The 22,368-nt window shown below is 36.4% G+C and overlaps 1 protein-coding gene across 2 annotated transcripts; it reads left to right on the top strand.

Annotated features, from left to right (window-relative positions):
* Nucleotides 1-3,290: 3,290 nt before the first annotated feature.
* LOC106881055 (uncharacterized) lies at nucleotides 3,291-21,846 on the top strand. Of its 2 annotated transcripts, none has more exons than XM_052971112.2 (7): nucleotides 3,291-3,509; nucleotides 9,950-10,301; nucleotides 11,764-11,855; nucleotides 16,071-16,210; nucleotides 17,880-18,034; nucleotides 19,930-20,169; nucleotides 20,868-21,846. In XM_052971112.2, exons 2-7 carry the CDS (start codon nucleotides 9,993-9,995, stop codon nucleotides 20,961-20,963), a joined length of 1,032 nt encoding a protein of 343 aa, XP_052827072.1. In that variant the 5' UTR covers nucleotides 3,291-3,509; nucleotides 9,950-9,992; the 3' UTR covers nucleotides 20,964-21,846. The 2 variants fall into 2 exon arrangements, with proteins under 2 accessions (XP_052827072.1, XP_014786748.1); XM_014931262.3 differs by lacking the exon at nucleotides 3,291-3,509 and adding an exon at nucleotides 4,522-4,604.
* Nucleotides 21,847-22,368: the final 522 nt, after the last annotated feature.

Genomic DNA, 22,368 nt, shown 5'->3' with positions numbered 1-22,368 from the left:
CGTGTTAAAGTTGTCGTGTTTCGGTAATTTCAACCAATCAATGACGTCTATTGAGGTGAAAACAATTACTGCTGTGGTTAGTCTTTGGCTTAGAAGTGCTACTGAAGGCCGCTACCGGTTCAAGATAAAATCTACAGGCACGGATGTGTTGTCAGATGGGCATGTCCAAAGTGCGCGCAGAGCGACAAAACCGTTTTGCATGCACTCGTTTAGTGTCCGGTAATTTCTGACTTGTGGTCGAACAGCTGCTGTCACGTGTTGGACGGATCCGTTTGTCAGCCAAGTCCATAGTGATGATTGCCCGGCCGCCCTCCTTTAATCGGGCAGGCGAGGCAGTTTTCTTTTGCCTGGTTGCGGTGGCGAAAGAGATTGTCTGGTGGACGAGGCTGAAAGGAATGAGGACAGAGACATTCCTCTTTGGTAAAGCTCTCATCGACTTTTTCAACTTTTACTTGAAAAGGAAAGTGAGGGTGGAGAGGGAGGTGCTGTCCTCGAGTGAATTTATGCAAGAGGTGGGTGAAAGTCGTGAAAATGGTACCACTCTCAGTGTTGACCTGTGAGTCAGAGGAAAGGAGTTGGAAAAGGCATTTGTCCGTATTATTCAGGATGATCTTGGATGGTGGGGTTTCTCAATCATCCCTAGAGGTCCGCCTGTATCAGGACCACCCCCACCATCACAATTTTTTTCTACTTATTGCTGTATATTATGTGTACTTCACTTCTTTTAATGTATACTATGCACACGTTTTTCCTTTTTTTTATCTTTCCATTATATGTAAACCGTTTATATCTGTCTTTGTATTGTCCCCCTCATTCTTCGCCCTAGTGGCAAATAAAAGAAACCATCCTCCTCCTCATCATCATCATCATCATCATCATTATTATTATTATTGTTCAGTAGTTTTATTTTTATAATGTGCTTTCACTTCACTACCGAGCGCAGCTCTGTGCGCCTTGGGTATGTGCTGTGGTTTGCTGTGGTGCTCTTATGGTTACTGTATTGAAAGTGTTTTGCGTAGGATGTGTGTAGTGCCCAGTAGTGCAATTTTCTGTATGTTATACATATTTGTAAGTCCTGGTGTTTTTGTTATGTATTTGTCTGAATATTTTTTTATTATACCTAAGGCTCCTACTATGATAGGAATTGTTTCTGTTTTTAGATTCCACATTCGAGTTACCTCTATTTCCAGGTCTTTGTATCATTATTATTATTATTATTATTATTGATTGATTGATTGAGAAAACAGTACATGCCATCAAAGTGACACTGGGATACAAATATACGAAGCCCAATATACCCATCATTACTACCCGTCTGATGAGGGTACACCAGGCACATGCATCACAACCATATGTGCACAATATGGCGATTTCATATCAAGACAAACAGATAATGACCTTGCAGGTGGGGCCCACTCAAAAAGTCCCGGAATAAGGATTGTTTTAAAGATGAACAAACACTCACACCTCCAGAGGTGAATTATTCAAACCACAAAGAACTCCTCTCCACTACTTCTACTCGTATCAGAGATGCACATATTGTCAGCCACAATAAAGTTCATAGTATAAAATTAAATTATAACACATATACACCATGCAGACGACAGCCAACAAAATAAAACTAAATTTTACAATTTATTCCTTGTATGTGACCCGGTACCAAATGATCTGCGGTCCGGTGGTTGTAAGTGCGTGTGATATGTTCAGTGTATACGGATGTGCAGATGTATAGGAATAAAGTTTAAAACGAAGGAGAGCAGGAGAATGTCCCTCAGAAAAGGTAAGACAGTGGGAAAGTGATTTCTAATAAGAGAGGACATATTATAGGTTTCAGAACAGAGTGAATAGTCTGGAAAAGATCAACTGAAATGGAGGACATTGCGATGTAAAGATTCAGGAGCAATTGAACGAATGATTCAAACAGACTAGGACAGTGATTCGGGGAAACGCAAAACTTTGGTGCTGTGATTTGCTGTTACCAAGATTTGTGTGATAGCAATACCCCTCTAACATTTTGGTGTGTGTGCGCGCAAATTTTGTCTTTCTTGGCAAAGTACGTGCGCATTCATACAAGTAGACGTTTGCAGTTCAAATATTTCGATTTCCTCAAGAAAACCTAATGTACGCACATTTTTCATTTGTTCACTTGTTGCAAAACATGTGCGCATGCAGCAAGCGCACAGCTTAGAGGGAGCAAGGGAACATTGTATGGTAGCTGCTTGCATATGAGGTAACAGCTATAATGGTCAAGCAGATGCTCGTAAAAAGTGGCTAGGACTGCCAAGGATGAGCATACCTACACTTGAATGCCCCCTCCATCGACTTCTTTCCGCATAACTTTCAAAAAATTGGATACCTTTTGATGAAATTTTCTACAAATACCTTTCAGGTGGTGCAAATCTCGGTTATACTGGAATTTGTGAACATTTTTACGGAGGAGCAGAAGTGATTCGGAGAATTCACAAAATTCGACTTTGTTTCTTCTTAACTTTCAGGAAAGTGGTAATCTTTTAATGAAATTTTATGCAAATACCTTTCAGATGGTGTAGACTACGACTAAATAGGAACTTAACGTGAAAAAAAAAAGAAAAAAAATGGTGGGCTCACACGCGTACATACATACTTAACATATTTTCGAAATTTCAAGTTTCATTTTGTGCATATATGTGATATATGTCAGTATGTATGTGTGAGCCAAACTTTTCTTTCTTTTTTTTTTTTTACATAATATTCCATTATAATTCTAGCGTATACCATCTGAAAATTGTCAAAAAAAAGTTATTAAAATATACCCATTTTTTTCTGACAGTTATCAGAAAACAGAGTTGTGGTAGTGGTGGTGGGGTACACTTGTGTAGGTATGTCCAAGTGTTGTCTGATGTCGCTTTGGGCGTTCAGAGAAAATTAAGCTCCCGTTCACATTGGTAATCAAAGAATTTAAAGCGAGCAAGGTGTGATAAACTCTGAGATGCAACAATTGCGAAGATAAAGTCTCCAATCTTTACTGAACACAAGATGGAGAAAACCGCAGACGAGGCTGTTGCACAAACGAAAAGGGAAAAAAACGGGTGCGGAGTGAACTGACCACTAAAGGAGTTGGCTTTCTTCCCTGCGAAGCAACGATTTCACTATGCAGGATCGGACTTAGTGAGAGAAGTTATCTAAAAGAAGGATGGGACCACCACCACACACACACACACACAGCAGAAAGGTAAGTGTGCATGAGTACAGTGAGACAAAGTGGATCAGCCACTCAACATGTGAAATATGCAATGACGTGGACACCGGAAGAAGATAAATGTAAAATAGCCAGTCCTAGGACACCTGGTGTCGGACGTTCCAATACGACATCAAATGCATGAGGATCAACTGGAGCGGAGAGGATTTAGGCAGATCGAACTCGCTGGAGGAAGCTTGTTACCTTATGTGTTTCACGTAACGGGATTATCTAAATTTAAGTAAAAGCTGCAACAAGTGTAGCTACATTGATTTATCGATGACTAGAGAAGGTAAATAAAACTATTGTGTCACGCTGCAATTTTGTTTATCTTCGACTGAATCCGCACTTCTTATGCAAGTTCTTAGTATGTGCACTTATAGTGGACTGCCCTAATCAAATAAATAAATAAATAAATAACGATTGTAACAATAACATATAGTTTTTAGGACCGGTAGAGATGGACTATATGTAATCTGAACCTCCCCCCCCCTTATTTATTAATTTTTTTACGGAATCCCACGTTTTAGGCTATGGAGATTCCGATTCTGAAAAAAAATTTTTGAAAAATTTCAATTCCCCCCCCCCCAACCAAGCAGGCTATTTACATGCTAGAAATAACAGCCAAATCTCACAAAACTAGTGTTAGGGTTAGGTTTAGGGTTAGGGTCAGGGTTAGGGTTAGGGTCAGGGTTAGGGTTAGGGTTTGAGTTAGGGTTAGGTTTACCCTGTGGATCTATATAAAAACCGGAGGGGGGGTCGAAATTTTGAAATTGAGATTTTTGAAAATTTTTTTCCAGAATCGGATTCTCCATGGTCTGAAACATAGGATTCCGTAAAAAAAAACAAAATTTAAAAGTGGGGGTATACCCAGATTACATATACTCCATCTCCACCCTTTCAATGTATAGAATTTAAAGTTAATTTCTTTCAGCATTTTCTCTCGCTTTATCGAACTTCACAAAACTTATTTAGTTGGCGATCTTACGGTACAATACCTAGAAATGTAGGTATTGTAACGAAAGATCGCCATTTAGTTTTATATCATATACCACTGCTAAGCAATATCGGCAGCACCATTTTTTTTAGTTTTAAAAGATTTTTCAGCAACTAATTACAATTACAAAATCCATTCCCGCAAACCATCGACAACGGAAGCAAACTGGAGGAAATGATACATTATTGATTTATCTTCCCATTGAACTTTTCCGTTTAAGAAAGTCGTCAGGTGGCAGCACGCACACACACACACATACATACACACAAATATAGACACACGTACACACACAAATAAACACGCATGTATACACACACGTGCGTGTAAACACAATCTCGTTGTTGGACGGCATGGCTCCTTCCATAGTCAATGTCCTTGCAGCGACTCAAGGTACAAGACTTTATTTTGCTATAATCAAATTATTTATGATATTCTTAACTGCTTAGCTGCCTAGAGTAATCTTTTAACTACCTGTAAAAAAAACAATCGAAGCGGTGTGTGTTTGCAAGAAGCATTACTACTTTATATAAACAATTAAGAATGGGAAAGCAGTCCACTTCATTCATTTCGTGTTTAAAACTGTGATGTGTATATTCACATAATATTCTATGTTTAAAGATAGAGACAGCAGTTCTGTCATACGATGAAATTGATCGGTATATATGTATGTAACTCAACATAGACCTAATTTAATTTTTTATATTGTTTTCCGGTGACGAGTAAACTAACCTAGAACAGTAGTGTACGTATATTTCCTTCCTTAATTAACGTTGTGCTAATTCAAAAGCACCAACGTAGAAGTAAATAAGCTGTGCTCTCTCTCCCTTCTTCACTTTCACTTCGCATTATGTCCTGGTAAGCCACTCTCGTAAAACATGTAAAGAAGCCGGGTCGCTCGGCCAGCTAGAAATAACGGCCAAATCTTCCTCAGATCAGGATCATTTCGTCTTAGAAAATGGCATATAAATGTGACTATGGGCTCGTTGTACTCTGCAAAAAAGACAGATGGCCACGGTCGGAATGTCTTTGATCATAGGTCTGAATACACCTACATTGTGGATGTATGTGTATATACCTGAATATTTATATGTATGTTTTGTATTTTACGAAGCGTGAATGATCGAATGGAGACTGATATTACACCCTATTCTCTTGTCAATGAGGGAGATCTCTTATATAGCTGCAAGACCGCTTACAAAAATAGCAGCCAATTCTTCCTTAAATAACACCCTACTGCCTTATGTATGTTTTTCTTTTTTCCTGTATGAACTAACGAGGGAGACCTTTACATGGTAGTTACGTATGTTAGAAATTGCAGCCAAATCTCTTTATAAGGACAGGTTTTCGATCGACTTGCTAGAAATTGCAGAGAATGTCTCTCGCTGACCTAAGGGCTAAAGAACAATAATAAAATCTACACCACTGTCATTACGACTATTTGATGGTGGTGGTGGTGATATTGCTTGTAATATTCCAAACGACAACCACTGCAACAACCTCCAAAGCGAACAGTATTAACACTACCACCGCCAATACTAACAGCCACCACACATCAATGGTTGTTAGCAGTTGTAGTGGTGCTATTAACGCAACACACGCAATATCACCATCACTACAGCCACTCTATAGTGTTATTGTTTATTGTTGTTTAACCCCAGATCAGGCCACATCATTGATTTGAAGGAAATTTGTCAGTCCCGCCTTCCAGCATATCAAAATTGGATGCATTATATTGGTTGAAATTCCAAACAATTTCAGTCTTTAAAGGATCGTAATTTTAGTATTTTTTGAAAGATGGTCATGATTTTTGCAATTAGCATGAAAAACTACAACTGGTGTAGAAATTTTCGAAAAATTGGATCTGATATGTGAAACCGAAAATATTTCAAATAAATGAATGTACTGAGTTCAATTCCTCCAATCATCACCTCATAAAATTGGCCGTTGTCCAGTTAGAAGTACATGTTTCTGAGTCATCCGAGTTATATTTATTTATTCGTGTGAACTCGGTTGACACGAGTTTTTCTCCTACTCACCATTAGCTTAACTCATAAATTTGTCTGAAAATAGCATTAGATTCTCTTAAAGTATTTACAAATTGAAACATTAATTGCCAACACCTTTTAAACCTCTTTGCAAAGATAATTAACAAGAGAAAAAATTGTACAAAACATAATTACAAATTACTATTACTGTTTTAGTAAATTTATCTTTTCATCTTGCATTAAAAAGTTCTTTTCTTTTTAATCGTAGTACATACGTGGCTGGTGTATACCCTACCTGTATTATAACGTTAGCTTCTATTACATTCTGCAAAACTGAAGTAAACAGTTGAATGACATCGTGATTTAATGAAGCAAAGCAATTTAAAACCAGAGGGAACCATAGTTGGAAAATATGCACACTTGGCTCGGCCGACAAAGTCTTCAAAGGCAGCGGTCCTCAATATTTTTTTTATCATAGACCATTTTCATGCAAGACACTTTTTCTGTGGACTGGGGAATCATACACGTAGCAAAATCCAATTAAGTGCATAATCTTTTATCTCTTACTCGTTTCAGTCATTAGACTGCGGCCAAACTGGGGCACCGCCTTGAGGAATTCTAGTCAAACTCATCGACCCCAGTACTTCTTTTCTTTTTTTAAAGGGTGGTACTTATTCTATCGGTATCTTTTGTCGAACTGCTAAGTTACGGGGACTTAAACATACCAGCACCAGTTGTCAAACAGTGGTGGGTGACAAAATACACACATGTTTATATGCGATGGGCTTCTTTCAGTTTCTGTTTACCAAATCCATTCACAAGGCTTTGGTAGGCCTGAGGCTATAGTAGAGGACACTTGCCCAAGGTGCCACATGGTAAGACTGGACCTGGAACCATGTGGCCGGGAAGAAAACTTCTTGCCACACAGCCACGAATTATTACACACACACATATACTTACACTACATATTTAATGCAAAAATATCCTGCAGACTACAATAGCCAATAAAATAGAAACAAAGTTTTTAAATTTACTCTTTCTATGTAGCCCAGCCCTGGTCTGCTGCCCTGTTGGGGATCCCTGTTCTGAGGAACTATATAGAAGTTGTTTGATTCTGTCCAGTCCATTACTATTATACTATCAACCTCAGAGGAGTGAATATCCTTATCAGTTGTGGTAGGATTTGTACTCAGAGTGGAAAACAATGAAACTAAATATTGTAATGTTTTTAGTCCAGCATTTACCACCATTTCTGCTTCATTTCTCTTAATTTTAATGATTAGCAAGGTAGATAATGTGGCTGAAGTGATATCTCTACCTCTTTACATTCTGTGTTCAGACCCTCCTAAGTTCATCCTATATGCAATACTTCCATGCAAAAAGATTTCTTGTGCCATTGTGACAAGCCAATATTTAATGAATGGTATCAACATTAATTATTTTATATTTAGGAAAGATAAGGCGGCGAGCTGGCAGGAACGTTAGCACGCCGGGCAAAATGCTTAGCGGTATTTCGTCTGTCTTTATGTTCTGAGTTCAGATTCTGCCAAGGTCAACTTTCATCCTTTCAGGGTCGATAAATTAAGTACAAGTTGCATACTGGGGGTGATCTAATCGGCTACCCCCCCCCTCCACATAAATTTCAGGCCTTGTGCCTAGAGTAGAAAAGAATATTTAGGAAAGAGGAAAAATCAGTCAATTCAACATAAAGTAGGATAGTTTCACTTACTTTATGTGGCCAAATTCCTAAATATGGCTTGAGTGTCAAATCATTTGCTAGATAGAGAGAAGAACCTTTTTTCCATGAAGTTCCCTTCTTGGTTGTGGTTGAGCTTTTTCCCTTTTACCAAGCCACTGGTTACAATGTTTAACATTTCGATAGAAGATCCATTTTTCATCACCAGTCACAAGTCTATCCAAAAAGGGTGAAATGAGTTCGCGAGAATGGAGAGAAGAGCAGATGTCAACTCGGGATTTGCGGTTGCTTTCGGACAATTCATGAGGCACCCATTTTCCAAGTTTAGGAACCTTTCCAAGTTGTTGAAGATGATGATAAACAGTTGTATGGTTTGAACTAAGCTTTATTGCCAATTCTTCAACTGATAATGCAGGATTTTCTTCAAGTAATGCCTCAAGGAGCTTATCATCAAACTCAACTGAACGTCCTGTTCGATTTTCATTTTCACAGTTGAAATCTCTACTTCTGAATTTTGCAAAATCCTTCTGCAAGTTCTTTCATTCAAGCATCCTTTCCCATAAACTGAGTGTATGTTTCGAGTCGCTTTGGCTGCAGAGTTTCTTTTTTTGTACTCATAATGCGTTATGTGCCTTAAATGCTCTTTGGATACTTCCATGTTAGAAAGGGTTTTAATCAAAGAAATTTTAATTCTATTATTCTGTAAAATAATATTTAATTAGTTTAAATGTACACATGCATAAAAATAATTTTTTATTCCATGCCGGTGGCACGTTAGAAAATCAGTCAAGTGAGGTCGTTGCCAGTGCTGCTAGACTGGCTCCCGTGCAGGTGGCACATAAAAAACACCTTTTTGAGCATGGCTGTTGCCAGTACTGTGTGACTGGCCATCATGCCGGTGGCACGTAAAAGCACCCACTACACTCTCGGAATGGTTGGCATTAGGAAGGGCATCCAGCTGTAGAAACTCTGCCAGATCAGATTGGAGCCTGGTGCAGCCTTCTGGCTTGCCAGTCCTCAGTCAAATCGTCCAACCTATGCTAGCATGGAAAGCAGACGTTAAACGATGATGATGATGATGATTAGACATTCTAAAATACTATTAAATTTCATTCAATTTTAAAAAAGGGAAAATTGGACAGAACTTATGGGATGACCTGATACATTGTTTCCAGTTCAGTCTCACTATGTGGCACCTTGGGCAAGTGTCTTCTACTATAGCCTCAGGCTAACCAAAGCCCTGTGAGTGGATTTGGTAGATGAAAACTGAAAGAAGCCTGCTGTGTACATGTATATGTGCATATATTTATGTCTGTGACAACCAATGTTGGTGCGTTTACATCTCCGTAACTTAGTGGTTTGGCATAAGGTACTGATAGAATAAGTACTAGGGTTACAAAGAATAAGTCCTGAGGTCAATTTCTTCAACTAAAAAAACGTTTTAGGTGGTGCTCCAACATGGCTGCAGTCAATGACTGAAACAAGTAAAAGAATAGAAGATATGTGTATATACATATGTATGTAGGTACAGGCATGGCTGTGTGGCTAGGAAACTTGCTTTGCAACCATGTAGTTTAGGGTTCAGTGGGTAAGTGTCTTCTACTTTAGCCCTGAGCTGATCAATGCCTTATGAATGAATTTGGTAGACAGAAACTGTGAAAGCTCATTGCTTGTGTGTATATATACACACACACATATGTCTATGTTTGTATGTCTGCTTGTATTGTTATTAGAGATTTATAACATTGGGAGTATAATTATTATAGCATTAACAAAGGTATTTTGTCTAACTTAATTATGAAATTTATCATTTTGTCAATTCTGCTTAAGTTTTATGCACATATATATGCATGCAACTTTTTGAGAGTATTTTTGAATCGTTAATATGTTAGCTGCACTTTCTTATAATGCAAATGAACAAATTTTATGTTCAGACTTAATTATATCATCTTGTATTATGCTGAAAATTACTTTCCATCCTTTGAAATCTTTTGTTTTTTTTATTTTTGTTTCATGTGTTCTCATATGTATCTTCTTCTTGTTCTTCCTTGCAGTGGAACTTTGTTGGGAAAGCAATCAGAAAAAATAAAAATAGTTATGAAGAGAATATTTTGGAGCAAATACCGAATTCTTTTGTTGCTGCTGGGGATGACAGCTACCTTATACATTCTATTTCTCTATTATTCCATGTCGAAACTGGATGCGGTAAACAGTAATTCCTTTCTATTAGAAAGAAGAAATATTATTAAAGTGGCACCGTTGGATGATAAAATGCAAGAAATTCCAGAAATTTCAGTTGCTTCAAGAGTACAGCACTCAAAAGTTAAAATAAGAGGTGTAATTCTTGATAAAATGCACCTTTATTTTCCAACGAAGAACAACACATTTCAATGTCTGCATTCCAAGGTAAGCAGTTTAACTCCTATAGTATCAAGAAACACTTCTCACTCATGTGGGTCACTTCTTCTAATCTCTGTGCATACCTATGGATGTTTACACACACACAAACACTTACACATGTAAAGACAGTATTCTTCTGGGACTATGTATTAAATATGGAAAAAAAATAAACAAGGATAAAGAGAAAATAAATAGAAATCTTGTGTAAAGTGGTTGGCATTAGGAAGGGCATCCAGCTATAGAAACCATGTTAAATCAGACTGTAGTCTGGTGCAGCTTGCCAGCCCTGATCAAACCATCCACCCATGCCAACATGGAACATTAGTAATGATGACAATGTTGTGTGTGTGTGTGTCTTCCTGTCTTGAAACTGCGCAACAGTTATAAAACAAGCACCACCATAATGCAATCCATGTCATTTGTTTCCTGCATTACTTGAAAATCATGTTTGGTCATGAGGAAATATTACCTTGCTTGGAAACAGATGAGGTTTGGCAACTGGATGGGTATCTGGCCAAAGAAAATTCGCCTGAACAAATTCCATCTGACCCAGGCAAGCATGGAAAAGTAGACATTAAAACGATGATGAAGATGATATAGATATTATATATGTGCACACACATACATCTTTATATGAATACACATAAAATACAGTGGTCAAGAGTTCAAACTTTGATAAGGCTATTGTGTTTCTGAGCAAAGCACAACTCTTCTTGCATGATTTTGTCTGATAAAAGGTTCCCTTCTTTTTCAATTTCTATCATATGGCTAGCAGTGGGAAGGGTTCCTGCTACCACAAGTAAAATTACATCTGTACTGTGGAAGAAAATTCATTATCAATGACTATTTTTGGTAAAGAAAACAGGCAATAGAGTCACAGAATTGTAAATAATTAAAGATAGAATTCATTGAGGAATGAGTTTGATCTTTGTTAGTTCAGTGGCAACACCAGACTTCTTTCAGTCTTATTAGGCCTCATCAGCAGTGCATAGTCTAACCATTAATGTCTGATCTTTAGAATTTATATGTATAAAATCTAATAAGAATAGCACCAATTTATAAATGTACTCGTTTACAATTTTGTTAATTATATCTTTTGATACCAACTCACCTGAAACTGTTTCCGATTCTATGAATCAAACTTCCTGTTTTAAATTGATCTGAATTAAAACCATCAATCCAAATTTTTTAAATTTATGTTTCAAAAACCAGCTTAATAATAACAATGTTGTTTTACTAAATTTTCCATAAACTTCAAAATTGATTGAAATAAATGATGTGTATTTAAAAAAGATATGGTAATAAAAAGCAGGAATATCTATTTTAAAACCTGTACCTACAAAACTTTGTATTCAAATTTATTGTATATCTTAATGATAGTGGGCCGAATTATTTTTCATTGAGTTTTAATCCAAATGTTTATTTGAATAGTTTACAAAATGACTAATGTTTTGGCCTTTCATTTCAGCAACAGATTCCATACCAGCATTTGAATGATGATTTCTGTGATTGCAATGATAACTCTGATGAACCTGGAACCTCAGCTTGTCAGTCATCAAAGTAAGACATCTAAAATATACTATTTCAGTTAATTAGGCTGCAGCCATGCTGGGGTACTACTTTGAAGAATTTTTAGTGGTTGGGGGGGGGGGGGTGACAGATATAGACACACATAAATATATACATATATATATCATCATCATCATCATCATCGTTTAACGTCCGCTTTCCAAGCTAGCATGGGTTGGACGATTTGACTGAGGACTGGTGAAACCGGATGGCAACACCAGGCTCCAATCTAAATTTGGCAGAGTTTCTACAGCTGGATGCCCTTCCTAACGCCAACCACTCACACACACACGATGGGCTTCTCTCAATTTCTGTCTGCCATATTCACTCACAAGGCTTTGGCCAGCCCGAGGCTATAGAAGACACTTGTGTTTTCAATGTAAACGATGTACACTCTGTCTACACAATAATTGTATATGCTCTCTGCATGACAACTATACACACTGTCTCTGTATAGTAACTGTATGCTCTATATATTCTTGTATACAAAAACATGGATTTTCTCTATTCAAGAACTCAATGAGATATCACCATGAATTTTTGAAAACATTTAAATGTAATTTCTACTGTACTTTTCCTTGGAGAGTATCGAAAAAGAAACATTTCGATACCTTGTTTATGAATTTTGGATGAATATTTTAGTAAATATGACAATTTGAATGGTCAGGAAACTGGTTGAAATCTTACCTAATTGGCCTCAATGAATTATTAGCCATATTTGTGATGTCATATCTTTGAAACTGAGGTGATAATCATCTTCAAATTACACAAATTAATAATGACCATGGTGGTTGTTGCCTGTGCCACCTGACTGGCCCCGTGTCAGTGTCATGTTTTTACCATTTGAGCGTGGGTCATTGCCAGTGCCGCCTGACTGGCTCCCATGTTGGTGGCACATAAAAAGCACCCACTACACTCTCAGAGTGGTTGACGTTAGGAAGGGCATCCAGCTGTAGAAACCTTGCCAGATCAGATTGGAGCCCGGTACAGCCTTCTGGCTTGCCAGTACTCAGTCAAACCGTCCAACCCATGCCAGCATGGAAAGCGGACGTTAAATGACAATGATGATGTATACCAGTTGCCTACTTTTTTCAGGTTCTTGGAAAGGAAACTTTTTTTTTGGCAATTTTTTAAATATTTATGTAAAGTCTGTTTTGTTGCATATAACAGTCACTTTCGCAGTGTTTTCAGACATAGCTAAATCCGAAAGTACACAGGGACTTGATTTTTGACACGTTTGTAGTGGGTATAGAACTAAATAAATCCTGAGATTTTGGGACATGACACCATTTCAATAAAATTTTAATGGACTATTCAAAATTACTATAGATAGCTGAGTTTCGGATCAGGGCACCCACATGAGTTGGATTTTCCCCATTTTGACAGGGATTTCCTCCTTTTTTTTTTTTTTTTTCATCACAGCCTTAGAAATGATGTAGGGAAGCTTTTCAGGAAGAAAAATTGGGGAAAATTTATGATTCCCCCACTCCAGATTGACATTGGCCTGTTCGTGTTTTTTTTTTTTGCATTACACTCTTAAAAACGATAGGAAAAGCCTTTTCAGTTAAAAAAAAAATTTTCAAAATATTTTCAGGCAGAAAGGTGTGTGATTTAAGGGAGATTTAACTGTTGTTTCTAACACATCCTACGACCATCTGGTACCTTTCTCAGAATTGCATGTATACTTCGATTAAAACCCAAACGAAATCTCAAAACTAGTTCCTGGCTTTAGCTTTAAAAGCATAAATTAACATCATTAAAAACATCTGTAACTTACAGTAAACTCGTTCTTATTAATTCGTTCATCCATTTCTTGAAATTCTGGCTCAAATTCAATATTTGAAGCCTTGGATCTGTGTTCCTACCATGTGGGAATATGGCAGTTTGACAAGTAGTGTCAGTATACCATCTTCTTTATTGACTTCATAATGCTTTTTGCTATATCGTGGCCAGATTCAGCAATGACCATACTGGATTTGCAAGAAATTTTTCTTTATGATATAAAAATCTTGAAGAAAATATATTCTTTTCTAAGTGGAAATTGACAATAAGATTTTCACTTTTATATTTCATAATGATTATTTAAAATATCCCTATCAATTTTTATATCAAAATAATCAAAATCAATCCTCTTCATGCCTATGATTTCCAGTGCAAATTGTGTTATAGCACTCCTGCACGTTGAATTAGAATGAGGGCCACCGTTCACCAGTCAAAAAAAGTGAGGTGGAGCAAATTTTATGAATGGGTGGAAATACTAGGGTGATTGAGGGACCCTGGTATGATATGTAAGTGTTAGATTTTGTATGAGAAGGAAGTTCACATCCAGAACTTCCAAATGATATATAATTTTCGTTGGAATAAATGTATTTTGACATGAAAATGATCAAGAAAAAGTGTGTTTTTACATGGTCAAACTGCACTTATCTCCCTTCTACAGTGCTCTTTAGTAAAAGTGTTACACATTCAAAGTTGTGCATTTTGATTTAAACTTTTGTTGAATCAGTTGTAAAGCACAATCTTAATTCCAGTTATTTACATTATCTACATTTGACGGATATTCGTCCTCATCTTGTTTGTTGTTAACACCAAACAAGATGAGGACGAATATCCGTCAAATGTAAATAATGTAAATAATTCCTCATCTCTTAAATATAGAACTGTATTAATTCCAGTTTATTAAATTTTCACGTTCAGTTTCACTTTCACTATTATAGTTAAGCCTGTTCTGAAATTGCTTCATTCACTATAGATAATTTTGCTGAATCAAATTTTGGGGACAACTTTTGACTTTTTTTTTATCCTGTTCTGTGAGTGTATAGTCTCCAGTTTTGAGTTTGGATCTCTATACTCTTCTACTGATAACCTTTTTCTTAATTGTTGGAATTGATGTTTACACCAGACAATGTACGATTTTTCTCATTACATAAATTATAATTACCTAACCATCTGTGAAGAGTGTCTAGCCAGTGTACAGAAAGAGTGCAATTAATGGATGTATAAAGAAAGTTCAAAATGTTTGTGCATTGAATTTATAGTTATTACATACAGATAGTGCAAAATTATTGTGTAGTGGGAGAATGTGAGATTAATATAATCAAGTTCAAATTCAAGTGTACACTTGAATTTTCCCTCATTCTAGTTTTGTGGAGTGGATAATAATATTGATGTTCAGACATCAATATCATTGGGAGACAATGAGAATACACATATTTGAATATTTGAATGTATCATATGATGGTCTGTCCAGCATTTAGCTTCATGCTTGGCACATGTAATTAAAATGTTCTGAAAGTAACCCTTGTTGGATAATAGTGTAATCAAAAAGAGGCCACTTCTTTGAGGAGACCTCCATAATATTTTGTAGATATTGTGTTACACAACTGTATAGAATTTCATACTGTTGTTGTGTACAGCAAGTACATAAAATTGTTGTAGAAAGAGTATGTGTGTTTATACATTGATTATATATAGAAAGGGAATATTCAAAGTAGAGAGTGTATAATCATTACATACAAAGAGTATATTCAAAGTAGAGAGTGTATAATCTTTACATACAAAGAGTATATTAGTCATTGTGTAGAGAATGTATAAAGAAAGTGCATTGACTAGAGAGAATGTATGGTTATTCTTATTTCTTTATTGTCCACAAGAGGCTAAACATAGAGGGGACAAACAAGGACAGACAAAGGGATTAAGTCGATTAGATCGACCCCAGTGCATAACTGGTACTTAGTTTATCGACCCTGAAAGGATGAAAGGCAAAGTCAACCTCGGCGGAATTTGAACTCAGAACGTAACAGCAGACGAAATACCGCTAAGCATTTCGCCCAGCGTGCTAACGTTTCTGCCAGCTTAGTTATTTTATTCAGAGTTTATATGTTCATTGCATAAAGTGAACATACATACATTTTGTATGGCCAAGTGCTGTCAAACCATCGAACCCCTGCCAGCATAGAAAGTGGATGTTAAATGACGATGACAGCAATGGCGGCGGCAGCGACAACATGAGAGAGAAAGTGATAGTGTAATCATTGCATAGAAAGAGTATATGTATTCATTGTATAGAGGGAGTATATATGGAGAGCATATTGATTCAATGTATATAGATAATGCATACTGTCATTGAGTTCTTGACATTTAGTGCTTTAATACAAAACCTAATGAAAAATTTCCTGCTGTAGATTATTTTGCTTTCTTCTACAGGTTTTATTGCACTTTTCAGCTGGAAGGATTGAAACCTCAGTTTACTTGGTCGAGTCGTGTACAAGATGGTATTTGTGATTGCTGTGATGGTAGTGATGAATGGTCAAATGAAGTTTTACCTGATAACATCCGAATTAAAGGTAATACTGTCCAAATCTTAGCAATTTGCCATTGTATCTCTATTATATTCTACACCAGTCCTGAGCCTCTCCTATATTTCACTCTATCATTTGCTACAGTCACCTCATCCTGCCCACTCACCCAGCCCATCTTACCACCTCCAATGTTCTCTGAGGGCATGTCCCAACATGTCTTCGCCATCATTTCCCTCACTATCATTCTTTTTATCTTAGTTTCTAACTTACTCTCCTTTGTTTTCCAACTGGGGCATCCATGTACCTACTCTACAGCAAGACACCTTAAATCACTCAACTGGCACAAAGCCACACCTCCTCCATATTACTCCCTCCCTCCCAGTTGAGAGGCTTTTTGTCTTGCAAGGTACTTGGTGACCCCTGTCAGTGCTGGCACCATGTAAAAAGCACTTTTGCTGGTGGGTATATCAGCCAAAACGTATTAACAACAAACAAGATGAGGACAAATAGCCGTCAATTGTAAATAATGTAAATAATGGACTTATAATATGTATAATTAACTTTGATCTGTTAATAATAATAACAATAAGATAAATAGCCTGAGGACGCACTGGTGGATTTATGTATTAGGCATAGCCTTAATAAACACCCCACCGGTGCAGAAACACGTAGTATTGATTAAAAATATCTTCTTTCCCCGCAGACTAATAAAAGATAAATTATATATATTTTTCAAATAATTTTATTATATTTTATAGTAGGTTTTTAAGTGCTTATATTATTTTATTGGATATAATAATAATAATAATAATAATAACATCGAAAAATACCTTAGGAATGAGAACCCAGGTTCAAAATTTCCCCAAGACACCTGATGAAGGCTAGAAGGTATATCAGCTGAAACGTGTTAACAACAAACAAGATGAGGACAAATATCCGTCAAATGTAAATAATGTAAAAAATGTACATAATTCTTCATCTCTTAAATATAGAACTGTATTATCTTTTTGTTTTATTGTGCCTGTCTCTATATATATATAGCTATGCATTCTTCACTATTTCCATGTACTGAACTCACAGTTCCCCACTTAGAGTAGAATCCTATTTTAAAGCGCACCACTTCAAATTACCATTCACTTCCTTCAAAGGCAAAAGCTTGAAACATAAGACTTCCACACAACATAGCAAGCGAATATATTAAACATTAAATCCTTTTTCTAATACCTGTACAGACTCTTACTAGTTTCCTTGCATTCTGGAAATATATTAAGTATTGTAATTATATAGAAGGCTTGTACCTAATTGTTGGAATTGTGTCCAAATATATTTACTCATGCAATGAGTGACATTATATCTCTTAAGGACCTTTTTTTGGAAGCCTATTATGAGGAAGAAACTAACTAGTTTCATTGTTATTTAACAATTACTCTGGAATTTTCACATCAAAATTTGCTCACCATTATGTTACCTTAGCATCTAGGAAGGCCACTGACACAAGGAGGGGAGACCAATGGTGGTCTCCGTTTCAATCGTGGTTTGAATGAGATCTCATGATATGACAATTCCACTATTTTGCTGAAGAAGAATTTAGTAAAACGTAATATAGGGATACAAGGATGTAGAGTTAGTATTGGAGATGAGAGTGTATGTATCTGTACACACACTACTTACATATAAAGGCATTATATATAAATTTTTGTGCTTGTTCTTACAGACCCTGCTTTAGGAGGTGCAGTGATGCATGCTCCCTGTGCTAATTGGTGCCTAACAATTCTTCAGAAAGTTCATAGGAAGAAAATGATGCTACTAGAAGGCCGTAAACATAAAGCTCCCTATTTAGCAGCAGCAGCTAATGTGAAAAACAAAATGGTAAGTACATAATTAGTTGCATCGAAATCAATAATAACAAAAGCACTCAGAGAGCACAAACTTCCGCTAACGCAACACCAACATCCTCTCAACGATTAACAAAAGATGATTTTTAAAATGAGAATATCTGAAATAAGATCCATCAATGAATATCATGAATCCTTTTGGTTTCCTTTTCTCTTAAATTCCGGTCTTCCATTAGTAATCCTGTTGTTTTACATCATTGTATAGAATTATATATGTAAGTAATCATCATCATCATCGTTTAACGTCCGCTTTCCATGCTAGCATGGGTTGGACGATTTGACTGAGGACTGGTGAAACCGGATGGCATCACCAGGCTCCAATCTAATTTGGCAGAGTTTCTACAGCTGGATGCCCTTCCTAACGCCAACCACTCAGAGAGTGTAGTGGGTGCTTTTACGTGTCACCTGCACGAAAACGGCCACGCTCGAAATGGTGTCTTTTATGTGCCACCCGCACAAGAGCCAGTCCATGGGCACTGGCAACGATCTCGCTCGAAAACCCTACAAAGGCCAGTCAGGCAGTACTGGCAACGGTAACGCTCAAGATGGTACATCTTATGTGCCACCAGCACAAGAGCCAGTCCAGGGGCACTGGCAACGATCTTACTTGGCTTGCCGGGTCTTCTCACGCACAGCACATTTCCAAAGGTCTCGGTCAGTAGTCATCGCCTCGGTGAGGCCCAATGTTCGAAGGTCTTGCCTCACCACCTCAGCCCAGGTCTTCCTGGGCCTACCTCTTCCACGGGTTCCCTCAACTGTTAGGGTGTGGCACTTTTTCACGCAGCTATCCTCATTCATTCTCACCACATGTCCAAACCAGCGCAATCGTCTCTCTTGCACACCACAACTGATGCTTCTTATGTTCAGCTTTTCTCTCAAGATACTTACACTCTGACGGGTATGCAGATTGACATTATACATCCAGCGGAGCATACTGGCTTCATTCCTTGCGAGCTTACGCATGTCCTCAGCAGTCACAGCCCAAGTTTCACTGCCATGTAGCATGGCTGTTCGTACACATGTGTCATATTGTCTGCCTGTATACTGTAAAATGTTAAAATGTATGTATAATCTCGTAATATGGAAAATACTTAAAAGAAAAATGTAACAAAAACTATTACAGGGTTCTCTAACTAAAATTTGTTTCTTCACCCCTAATCACATATTGTTACTTTAACTAATGTGCATCTAAATGTAGTTGGGTGGCAAACTCCATCACCTGGCACTTTGATGCATTTAATGAAGTCTGTTGAGCTACAGTCAATCAGGGCAGGTCTCTTGTATGTGGATTGCTTATGCCAGTCTGAGAAAGCCCTAGAAATGGTTATGGGTACACACTTCCACTTCTGACTAAGCCACAAAAATATTAATGTTATTTATAAATGTTTTATGTTTCACGCAATATTTGCAGTATTACTTTTGCTAGATATTAGAAAATATAAGCTAATAAATTTGATAATACAAACTTTAGTAGAATTTATCCCCACTTAAATGCAGATACTCTGTTAGAACAAACTATACTGCAATAGATACCATGAGAGAAACTCTCATATCGGTCCCTAGTACAAAATGCACTCTTGTTTATATTGCTAGCAGGGAAATAAACCCCCATGACCTCCAGTGCCAAGACTGCCAGATCACATGATTTCAACCTTCCTTGCTCTTATCAATGACGGACGCTCAATCACTAGAGATAACAGCAACTCACCCCCTCTCAGTGATATAAAGTAAGAAAAATGCCAGAAGAGGCACTGGTGTCATGATTAGCTTGTTAAAAATATTTAGAATTGTTTTTTGATTTTTGCTCTCATTCATAAATTTTTCCTCAATTATTCAATTCAATACCATACCTTTTTCTTCTTTTCTTAGAGCTATGGTCCTGAAGGTGTGTTTTACAAACTAAGTCTGAAATGTTTTCAAATTCAACTTCCTCCTTATGACTACAATATATGTCCTTTCAAGAAATGTACTCAGCAAAAGTTTCCACAACCAGTGATATCATTGGGACAGAACCCTGTGTGGGAGAAAATGAGACTTGGCTCTTATGTTTTAAAGATGACAGGAGGTAGTGCTCAGTATTGCCCAGAAAACAGAGAGCGTCTTTCAAGGGTAGGTAAATTATTTGATAAACATTTATTTTGTATTATGTATGCCAGCTGGAGTGACATGTCACTTGTGTATGTTTGTTTCATGTTTTGCACATACATTCACTTGCACGACATTAAATTAAGTCATTAACTTATGTTGTCCTTTCTTTATTGTTCAATTATTTGTGATTACTTTTTTAATGTTTATTGCATTAAACATGGCAACACTAAATTATTGGCATCTCTGAATAATTAATTGTATTTGGTGTTAGGAAGGGCATCCAGCCATAGAAACCATGCCAAATCAGACTGGAGTCTAGTGCAGCCTTCCATCTTGCCAGCCCAAGTCAAACCATCCACTCCAATGGACAATGGACATTAAATGATTATGATCTGTTGCTTTTGCATAAGCCCACTTTAATTAATTATTGATAAAACTTAATTAAATTTTTTTTTTTATTGGCAATTCTATTTAGAAAGAAAATAATTGAAGACAAACCTGGTTAAAATAAATAAAAATTACTTTTGCAGATTTAGTAAATGGTTGTCAATCAGAATTCCTCTGTAGAGTAACTTCTTCCAGGAATATGCTCTCTTACACATTTATAATTCAATTTGACACATCTATACAAATGTGTAAGAGTTACAAATATATTTGAAATTTAACTCACTCACGAAAAATAATTTATCTAACTATCTTATATTTCTTGAATTCTGCAGATAACTTTTGAATGTGGAGTTGTTGATAAAGTGAAATCAATACACGAAGATGCTTGTGAATATTTTATCAAATTCAGTACACCTGCTGCATGCTGATTTCAATTATCATCAAGCAAAAGTACCTGGGACCAGAACTTCAGTTTTTTTACCTCGTTATTCATATCTACATTCCATCAAGAATTTGATTAGACTTCATTTCCTTATCATTACATTTGGCCTAAGGACAATTTGTTCAGTCAATAGTCTTTTGTTTTTTTCCTGTGATTCTTATGTGCCTGTAATATGTATAAATATAAGCTCTACAGGTATAGTAGCTGTGAAGTAAAGAACTTTTGACTATAATACTGTCCAATCTTATCACAGGTATGGATGTCATGTCTGTAGAAAAGGGAAATTGTTCTAATCTAATGATCTGTAAATATTTGTTACTCTCTCTTTACTGATGAGAAGCTTCCAATGGGAAAAGCATCTAACTAGAAATTCTTATTTAAAAATATTTATGCAAGTATTCAACATTACAAAATTTCATTCATTCATGGTTATTATTGAAAAACAGAGGTGAATTTCTTCAAACCATATTGCTGAATATATTATGAAATAACAAAACCACATTTTTGGTTGGCATCTACAGTTTCTTATTCAAAATGGGTGTACCAAATTTTGGAATTTTGATGCTGTGGTTAGACCAATTTTTCATCCTCCTGAAATGTATAAAAACATTTTACACGTTACACAAAGTACACCTACTATGCATAATATTCTATACGAGATAAGTACAATAAGCTTGTACTTAACTGATCATATTTTGTTCTGAAAGCGAGTTAACTTGAAAGATATTTTCTAAAATGTATATCAAATGACAGTATATTACGATTATAAATGGCAAATGATTTGTAAAAAAAAACCAATAAAATTATATTGTGTAATATAACAGTGCATTTTACAACATTGAGAATTTATAATAAATTGTTATAAAGTATTACATGGTAATTTATTTTTGACAAAAAATTAACAATAATTTTATAGCCGTACTTCAAGAACAAAAATTGCATAAACCAATGGATGGAGTTCAAAATACATACAATACACAGCCCTGTTTTACATATACATATGAACAACATCGTACAGAGATATATACAGACACACATTCATACACTATCATAGCTCATGTGTACAGACATCTATACATATAAATGCACCCATATATATATATATATATATATATATATATATATATCTTATTTTTCTTTTTTGTCATGGAGTTGTTGGGGTTATATCATGTCTGGCATGTCTTGGGCATTTAAAACTTGACAGGGCTGCTGATTTCTTCAACAGAGAGGAGAGAGAGATTGAAAAGAATTATGTTGAGCACTGAACTGGTACTTTTATTTGCTGAAACTGAAAAAGATAAAAGGCAAAGTTGACCTCAATAACATTTAGATTCAGAGTGCAGAGAGCCAGAATAGATATCAACACAAGTTTGACACTCTGCCAATTTGTA

This window comes from Octopus bimaculoides, chromosome 10, assembly GCF_046866305.1.
Source record: "Octopus bimaculoides isolate indiv1 chromosome 10, ASM4686630v1, whole genome shotgun sequence".
Taxonomy (NCBI): Eukaryota; Metazoa; Mollusca; class Cephalopoda; order Octopoda; family Octopodidae; genus Octopus; species Octopus bimaculoides.
The sequence above is the reverse complement of the archived record's forward strand: the minus strand, read 5'-3'. Positions and strand labels throughout refer to the sequence as shown.